This window comes from Sinocyclocheilus rhinocerous, unplaced genomic scaffold (genome assembly GCF_001515625.1).
Source record: "Sinocyclocheilus rhinocerous isolate Xijiao unplaced genomic scaffold, SAMN03320098_v1.1 scaffold196, whole genome shotgun sequence".
Classification (NCBI taxonomy): domain Eukaryota; kingdom Metazoa; phylum Chordata; class Actinopteri; order Cypriniformes; family Cyprinidae; genus Sinocyclocheilus; species Sinocyclocheilus rhinocerous.
This window is the reverse complement of record NW_015633546.1, coordinates 530,626-540,428: the sequence shown is the minus strand read 5'-3', so window position 1 is coordinate 540,428 and position 9,803 is coordinate 530,626. Positions and strand designations below refer to the sequence as shown.

At 36.7% G+C, this 9,803-nt stretch overlaps 1 protein-coding gene across 1 annotated transcript in view; it reads right to left on the bottom strand.

Annotated features, from left to right (window-relative positions):
• LOC107744426 (transmembrane channel-like protein 1) overlaps window positions 1–9,726 on the bottom strand; it is a 17,356-nt gene extending 7,630 nt beyond the window's left edge. Inside the window, 11 exon segments of the mRNA XM_016558069.1 lie at window positions 368–503; window positions 594–736; window positions 1,238–1,336; window positions 1,439–1,545; window positions 1,667–1,748; window positions 1,842–1,932; window positions 2,007–2,186; window positions 2,640–3,117; window positions 3,206–3,226; window positions 3,948–4,124; window positions 9,633–9,726. Of these exon segments, the coding sequence (XP_016413555.1) occupies window positions 368–503; window positions 594–736; window positions 1,238–1,336; window positions 1,439–1,545; window positions 1,667–1,748; window positions 1,842–1,932; window positions 2,007–2,186; window positions 2,640–3,117; window positions 3,206–3,226; window positions 3,948–3,984 (1,374 nt within the window). The 5' untranslated portion in view covers window positions 3,985–4,124; window positions 9,633–9,726.
• Window positions 9,727–9,803: the final 77 nt, after the last annotated feature.

Below are 9,803 nucleotides of genomic sequence, written 5' to 3'. Positions count from 1 at the left end.
TTGCGCATGCGCCGCTCAGAAGTGACGCACGCGGAAGCGCAGGGGAGAGATCAAAACAAAACAACGGTCACGAATTAGAAGTACAAAACGAGGATTTGTAAAGAAGAATGTCGAAGGATTTCAATATAAGCCAAGAGAGAGACTGGTGTTCCTTTGCTAAAGTAAGGAAACTTTGCTTCCTTTGCTCCTGTTAACAAACATTGGTTTTCACGAGACTCACCGACGCATGCACAACGCCGACATCTGAGGTCATCCTCCCGGAGCTGCTTCCGTGTACAACTGTTGGCGCAAGCTAGATTAAAGTGATTATTATGTTTTGAATTTCGATATTTTTCTTACAAAAACGCATCGATTCGCTACAGGAGGCCTTTGTACACCAAGCGAACTTGTTGTCTGCTGTCTCAGGATTTCCAATGAGATAATCCCAACTAGTAAATGTCTTCCAACTGAAATTAAAACTGGTGTCATCTCCGCCACCTTCTTCATTGGCATTGCGGGCCATACTGTTGAGTAAGAGTGAGGAAATCAGTAAAGGATGTTTTGTCTATGGACACACTCAAAAACGGTTTCTGATATGGACTGTCATCACTCACGTCCGGATTACCACCATGTAGCTGTACGCCACTGTACCCACTCCCACCAGGAAGTAGGACAGGGGCATGCGGAATTTGAGCCACCCAATGGCCCGCTGGTTATTATAGTAGCCATAGAAGAGGACAGAGTACTTAGCATAGCCCTGAAATATACAAAAACAAGTTTTGGACTATGCAATGTAAATTATGTGCGAGTACATATACAGTTACAGTATTGTTCAAATGTTTGAGTTGGTAATATTTTGTAATACCTCTGAAAGAAATGCCTCTTTTGCTAACCATAGCTGCATTTATTTAATCTACTAGAAATGGTTTCTATTTTTTATTTATTTATTTATATATTTTTTTGAGATGGCAAAGTTGAGTTTTCAGCATCATTCAATGTCACATGATCCTTCAGAAATTATTCTTATATGCCTGGTGCTTGCATTTCTACATTTAATAAGATACATTTCATATAATAATCAGTGTTGAAGAACAGTTGTGTTTAATATTTTTGTGGAAGCCATGATACATTTTTGTCAGGATTCTGATGAAATGTAACTTTTGATCAATTTAATGTGTCCTTATATATGTTTCTTTCAAACAAAAAATCGTACTGACCTCAAAGTTTTGAATGATAGTGTATAATCATATAGATTTACCCCAAAATCCCATAAGACTGCAAAATTCATAGCACTGGCCTCTTCCTCTCTGGGCACTGTCTTCCTGGGCATACTACCATATGGTTTTCCCATAAGAGCCTCCAAGGTGAATGAGAATGGACTGGTTACATTTAAGGAAATAAACTTTTCATGTGGTCTTCATTATTAATATGTCATTTTACTAATATGTAACTTTCTCACCTCTGGAACCATTACTAACCCAAATGTCAGTCCAAATAAAATCATATTGATGCCATACATCCACCTCAGAAATATAAAGTAAGAGGCAACTGATGAACCAAAATGACCTATAAGAATAGAAAAACAGAGTTTGTTTAGAGATGCGAAAATAAGCAATAATGAATAAAAAATGCTTTTTTTCAATAATGAATGGAGAGAGAAGGAAGCTTAAACTGAGAAGCGTCACACTTTCAATTTCCTTTATCTTCATCTCCCACGGGATGCAGGCAGTCTTGAAGTTCTCAAGATCACGTTGAAACTTCATCCATTTCTGACAATTACAGTAATAAAGAAAAATAAAGATGACTGAAGCTGCAGAAGGATATATTCATATCTATCAATTTTACAATGATCATCTCCTCACTTTCATCATCATGACCTTGTAGGCGTACAGTTTCCTGCCTTTGCCTTTTCCCAAAGCCCCTTCATATTTCTCCACAAACTCCTGTCACTCCCTGAGACAGAACACAGCTCACTGGCATTATGGCGGCTGGTGTACACGTGCAAAAACAGCAGTGACAGGACATACCTAAGGATAACTAGTTTTTTCTTCATGGGCCAGGGTTTTCCTTTTAGTGTGGTGATCAGCTTTTTCCTTTCATCCACCGCTTCTTTTAACTTTTCCAGCTCCTCGGGGGTCAGAGACCCCAAAACTCCCACTGCCTGATTGTCTTTTGACTCGGAGTCCGAGTTCGATTCAGATTCTGAGCTGGGAGGGAGAAATAAATGCAGTTATGTTGAGTCAGACTCAAACATCTGAGACCACAAATGGGAATTCTTCTGCTTTGCATTTTTCTAATTTAATACAACATTTCCTTTACTAATTATACTGATAGCAAAACAATTTGATAGAAAAGCTGAAATGTAAACTGTAGATACATTTCAAAATTTCCTATATGTTTAATTTACTCTACACTGATTTAATGCAAAATGTTTAATAATAAGGTAAGATTTTAAAAAATGATATTGAATAATGTTCCTTATGTAACGTCATAAAAATTCCAACAAGCTAAAACATATTTAAACAAACTTTATAGGTTTTAAAAACAGATTTTTTAATGTGATCTCAGATTTTTAGACTCCATCTAGTCCATAGTATGGTTATAGTTTGATACATTTATTAATTTACTGTTATGAGTGGGGGTGAAAAATACAAACTTACGTAGTCTCTGGCTTCTTTCTTTTCTTTTTCTTTTCCTTCAAGGCAACGTCTTGACAATCTTTCTGTTTTGTCTTTCCAGGATTTGCATCGTCCTCCTCATTTTTAACATGCTTCTTTCTCTTTTTCTTCACATCTTTTTCCTTCTCATCTTCCAGTTTTAGTGTCTTGGTTCTTTCATTTTTAATGTTCTTTTTCTCTTTGCTGGATTCTTCCTCAGCCTCTTCATCTGCATTCCTCCTTCTTTGCCTTTTTCTGTGTTTCTCACCCTCTTTCCTTGTGGTTTTGTGGTGTTTCTCATGTTTCTTTTCTGCTCTTTTATTACTCATCTCAGTTGATCTCTTCTCTGAAGCTCTTCTCCTGCTAACTTCCCCCTTTCTCGCTCTTCTCCGTTTGCCATCTCGCGTCGCCTGCTTCTCCTTACCTCCCTTAGAGTTTTCCTCCACTTCCACGTAGTAAAGGCTGAATTCATTATCCTTCCCTACAAAAATATTTTTACATAAATTACCATACAGTACAAATAAAAACGTATTTAAAAAATGTATGCAGAAATCAGTCAACATTCTTACTTTCATCCACCTCAATGCTCACTGTAAAAGGCAAACGAAACAGAAAATAAGACAAAAAAGGACGACGTGAGTTCTGGACATTATTAAGAAGACATTGTTAAGTCCTGAAAGGTCAGACACATAGGGTTCCCAGCAGCTGTTTAGAGTCTCTTGTATTGTTTGTGACCACAGTGTAACCAGACCGGTAAGTGCTGACCGTGTCATTACATGCGTATAGTTGTGTTGTACAATAGACACAATAGTGCTTTTCATCTTCAGTGTCAGTGTCCTCTCACAGGGGTCAAAGGGCAATAATGAAAGTAATGTTCATAAGTTCACATACACACACTTAAAGTTCATATTAGCTGCATGACCACCCTGGCATTCTGAAATCAATAGGTTTAGGTTTGCATCAAAATGAAATGACCTAGAAAACTATAATTCACATTCAAGCATAAAATATCAATTGCCTTTCAAGTAACTAAACTATTTTATCAAAATCAAAAATCATCCGATTTTTAAATATTGAGGCAGAATGTGGAATGTAAAAGTACAGCTGCTAATCTAAATAATGTTACATTATTATTTTATTTTTATTATTAATAAAAAACAAATACATTTAATTTAAAATGCTAAAATAAAAAAACAGTTGTCAGTCATGGCTTAACACTGTCAATAAAGTATGATGATGAACACATCATCAAAGTATCCCTTTAGGAAAAAAAAGTATAAAATACACATAGCAAGTACCAATCATCTTTACCGTCACTTTCAGATGCGATGAGTTTATGCCGTGGCATCCTCCTCCCGAGTGGCCTTCACTCTGTGCATGTGGTTGACCTCACGTGTGTGTGTCCATGCATACACGAGTGTGTGTGCAATGATGCTGTAGCAGTGGACCATGCCCTGACTGAACAGAACCTGGCGGGTGATGAGTGCCCTGCATGAAGAGTTCACTTTTTACTAGCATTCAGCGACCTCGCCCAGGAACAATAACCAGTCGAAACTCTAGAGCCTCTCACTTTCACCCCTTTGAATTATTCAACAGAATTATGACTCTTTTTTTTTTTTTTTTTTTAAAGAAAGGGGGTCACACAGTACCAAGCCAAAATAGAGGATGATGGTCTAATGACTGACTATAGAAAGCGCAAAGAGGGATATAATAGACGATTAGTGCCGCAGGGTAACCGGGGTCACTGTGAGCTGTACTTTCACTTATAGTGCAAAGGTTAGTCTAAATACTGCTTCAGTTTGCAGGAAATGGTGCAATCATTGTAAACTTACAGCATTAAGTAGAAAATAAGATTTTAGATATTAAGATTGTAAAAGAATACATAGATAAAATACAAAGTGGCATGCTAAACTAATACAGAGCGAACAGTGTACAGTATCTGACACATTAGAGCCAAAGCTGCCATACAATAAAGACTTAAAACAGAAAGTCTGAAAGTATCTCCGGAGAAATTAATAGGAAGATAGATTTTACTCATATATGCCCGAGGTGTCCTGTGGGATGGTGCTCCACAGGACGGTAGAAGCATAGAAATAGAGATATTAGATGTATGGAAAAGGAGAAAAAGAGAGGATTCTAGGTTCTATAAATAGATCTTGATATGCTATGGTATTTATAGGTAACTGAATCTTATTAATCTTTGTCATTATGGTTCTAAATGATCCCAACAATATTTCATAATAGGAATAAGATAATCGTAGAGCATGGTGCTAGCAACGTCAGGGTCATGGGTTTGATTCCTAAGGAATGCATGATTGAAAAAAGAAAAAAAAAACTTGAATGCAATATGTCACTTTGGATAAAAGTGTATGCCAAATAGGTTAATGTGAATATAAAGAAAATGCCAAAATACCAAAAATGTTACTGAGACCAAAAGTTAGTGGTGACCCTTGTGGGTCAGGCTTTGAGACTTTAATACTATTCCCTAGAGTCAATCATCCATTAAATTATACAGTAACTGAGCTTGTTATTATTACATCCTTAAAATAGGCATTTAACCTCAGCTTGCTCCAGGGATTTCTCCTATTTCCTTTTGAAATTAATGTAAGGTAGATGCTCAATGCATGTGACAGCATTGAATCCAACAACACAAACAGTATTTGTGGATTCCTTCATTGTTGTTACACATCCTGACCACCTGATGTCACTAAAGATAAACCTTTGAGGCTGTCTGTTGAAATGAATGAGAAATCTAGGGGAATTCAGATGATGTCAGGCTACATTGCATTTTCAATGTTTGACCCATTTTTTGTGCACATTACCCTCCCAGTCAGCAGGTATTTGTATTCATACAGTGTATTTGTGCATACTGTGTCAATGTCTCTGTGAGTGTGTGTGTGTGTGTGTGATCCCATGAGCTTGAGTGTCTATCTCTGTACTTGTGTTCTTCGCCCTGCAGAGAGCTAAATGTAAGGTAGATGCTCAATGCATGTGACAGCATTGAATCCAACAACACAAACAGTATTTGTGGATTCCTTCATTGTTGTTACACATCCTGACCACCTGATGTCACTAAAGATAAACCTTTGAGGCTGTCTGTTGAAATGAATGAGAAATCTAGATTCATTCAGATGATGTCAGGCTACATTGCATTTTCAATGTTTGACCCATTTTTTGTGCACATTACCCTCCCAGTCAGCAGGTATTTGTATTCATACAGTGTATTTGTGCATACTGTGTCAATGTCTCTGTGAGTGTGTGTGTGTGTGTGTGTGTGTGTGATCCCATGAGCTTGAGTGTCTATTTCTGTACTTGTGTTCTTCGCCCTGCAGAGAGCTAGATTGTTTTCCTCGGCTAAGTTTAGCAGCACCGTTTGGGGATTCCATCTTCGGAGAACTGACACAGGCCGTAACTGTATTCTGAGCATGTCTTCTTCTCTCTCCCTCATTCTCTCAGCCACTGGCACACCTTTGATCAAAGAAACACAAAATGTTCCATAGAGGTTGCTATTTTTTCCCACTCAAGTCTTGAAGAAAAAGGTTTTTCAGATATGTTAACAGTATCAGAACTGTAGAATCAAACATTCCTGACCGTTACAATCAAATTTACACTACATGTACAGTATACATATAATGACAACATAAAGAGCTATTTAGTTTCAATAGACAAGGGCAGGAAGAAGCTGTCAAAATAAAGAGGGATAGCTGACAGATGAATCAAGACTGGTTTCAAAAGCACATCTTATGGATTTAAATACATTCCATCACTCTAGAATACTAGCAATGTGATATTACCACACTGGTACTGGTATTACCTCACTGCAGTGTTGTTTTAAAATATCAATGTTAGTTTTGACTAACACTGATATTAATGCCAATATTTATTTAATTAGTTAGTTTTATATATTTTCATTTTAATTTGTAAAAGTTTGTCTTTTTTTTTCTTTAGTTTTAGTTATTTTAGTATCAAGTTAAACTAAATGAAAATGGGAAATGTAAAAAAAAACATCTGAGTCAGTCTAACAGTGTCTCATCTTTACCGTTGTCATCAGACTAAACCGCCTTCAGGTAATCATGTGAGCCAATGACCTGCATTCCATTCCTCTAAAGAATCCTATAGTCAGGATATTTAATACACTCTGGGTGGATGGAGGTTTATATTTATAGAAGGGCTGGTGCCCTGTTACTCTCACGTTTTCATTCAGCCCGTATTCTCGGTACTGCCTGTGCAGGAAAAGAAAAGAGTGGTTTGTCTGGAAAGTATTTTAGCATGATTCATTTCTATTTTGCACTCTTCTATATCCATGTGCCCATAGCGGGAACAAAACACTTGTGACAAGGACATTTTAGTACTGAGCCTGTGATTAAATCTGGATTTACTAGTGCTGCATGGTTTGTTTGTTTACATCTCATTGGTGATAAAGGACTAAATATTTTCACACTCACGCCTGCTGACTGGATTATACTGCACGCTCAGCCAATTTTCATCTGAATGTTTGTTCATTCAACAAATTTGTTTTGTTATTAAACTTGGTTCTAAATTATTTTAAACAAAATCAAGACATGAATAAAGCTGTAGAGTTCATAATTATAACAGGATTCAGTAGCCTTTGACCAATAAAAACATTTTGCCAAAGTGGAAAATGCATAGATGTAATTGCTAAAGCCATATTTGGAAATGTCGACAGCTACAAGCAGGACCTCTTTTATGTAAAAGCAGAATGAAAACACTGATACTATGAAAAACTGCCAGAATACTGGGTACTTTTGAGCAAATTAACAAAATTTCCCTTAAGGAAGAGGGTAGGCTGAGGTAGAGAGGGAGGGCACTGACAGAAAGTGAAAGCATATTGAAACAACTACAAGGGCAGGAAGAAGCTGTCAAAATAAAGAGGGATAGCTGACAGATGAATCAAGACTGGTTTCAAAAGCACATCTTATGGATTTAAATACATTCCATCACTCTAGAATACTAGCAATGTGATATTACCACACTGGTACTGGTATTACCTCACTGCAGTGTTGTTTTAAAATATCAATGTTAGTTTTGACTAACACTGATATTAATGCCAATATTTATTTAATTAGTTAGTTTTATATATTTTTTAATTAATTTGTAAAAGTTTGTCTTTTTTTTTCTTTAGTTTTAGTTATTTTAGTATCAAGTTAAACTAAATGAAAATGGGAAATGTTGAACTAGCAGCTGAAAAAATATTGTATTTTACATTTATTTTCAGTAACATACATGTTTGTTTGTTTTTAGTTAGCTGCCTCACTGATGGTTTTCTGTCATTCCATAATAAAGCATTTTGATTAACAAATGACTGCATTGCCTAGTCTAATAGGTTTCATTCATGTCACCTCATGAAAAATAAGCGGAGTATTTGTGTATGGATGTTTCTGTGGAGATAAAACAATGTAAGCTCATTGGCTCATCACTGTCGTAAGGTGAAAACTCACTTGCGTGTTAGTGTTTATGTGCTTCTGATGCTGTTATGGGTCAACACACGTGAGACAATGGCACCGGCAGCTGATACTCTATTACAACTGTATGTTCTATCAAACACTTTATGGCACAGGAGCATACTTACAATTACCAAAACACACTACAACACTAAAAAATAAATAAAACAATAATGATTTTTGCGTTTCAACTCTGTATTAAGTACACTGGGAGCTTGTGAAAGCATAAATGTAAGGAAGGAAATCCACCTTACTATACACGACGGTCCTGGTTTAATTATATAATATCTATTTGTCAACCATGTTTTAAGAATGATGAAAAAAAAATGCATCCATTTCCAAAAAGCAAGAATGGTATCCAAATCACATGCAAAACTACTTCTGGACTTAACTGATCCATAAAGAGCAGATGTATGTATATAAGGAAAACATATTATTACATATACACAAAATGGATATTTGAAAGCTTCATAATGCATAATGTAAATGCAATGAAGTTCTGTATGCTCAAGAACGCATGCAGATAAGGCAACATCTTTTGCACACATTTACTTTGGTCTGAATAGGGTGACCTACTCTTATCTATGCATTGTAATAAAAATGCAAAAATCACACGGTGCTTGTTTGCCTTGTTCTCACCTTTGACATGGGCTGGGATCTCTACTTAAGCAATGGCACACCAAAAACATCAGATTAAAGGTAAAACATGCAATAAAACTTAAGCCATTCTCTTGTACAGCATGTTTGCACACACAACACATGCATGCAAACAGCACATACAGTGTGACTAACCAAACTCAAACTAGTTCAGACAGGTTTATTTTCCCTAAATTAGCAGTTTTTAAACTCGTCCCCCTCCTCCACTTCAAACTTCTTCTCAGAAACAACCAGGCGGCTTCTTCCTTTGCTTATGTGCGAAGCCACCCTCAGGATACACTGAGTCGGGTTACTGAAAGGATCAGCTTTAAGGCTCGTGGGTTTGTACAGTTCATGTGAGAGTTTGCTGACTGACACTAAGTAATGCATATAGTGTAAAAACACATGAGAGCTGTCAACGTTTATGGGCACAGAGGTGAGAAAATGTATGAATTTTTGGAAATATCTCAAGAATTCTACAGTGGACAATGTACGCAAGACATCTTTTTACACAGGCCGTTCTGCGTAAGCCTCAAACTTTGTTGTTGAAAATATTTAACTATTTCTAACTCATATTTCCATTAATCCTTTTATCTATCAACATTTATATTTTTCATATTCTGCAATTGGAATTCCTATGCAAATGCATTTTTGACACCTCTGTGCAACATTATAGTCTGTGTAATGCACCACTTCAGAAGCGGTTCCTGTGCTTCCTTTGCAGTGTAAAGATGGCATCAGAGTGTCAACACATGACAAAAGCTGCAGTGCCAATAACAAAAAGAGCTGTGATACAACAGAGTGGGACAGATAACCTAACACAAACTAATGACTGGTAAATGTTGAAAGTACCTAGTAAAAGTGAAAATATCATCGATATAACACAATAAATACCTACTAAATGTTCAAGACCCCATTTTATGAGCTTGTTGTTGACTTTGTTGTTGTCTTCAGGCTTGGGAGACTTCCATCAGGAAGGTATGATTTCGTCATCAGTGTAGACGGCAAACCTTACAGTGGATTGTGCCCCTCTTTGACTACCACGCCCCGCCCACGAGCGTCGAATGAC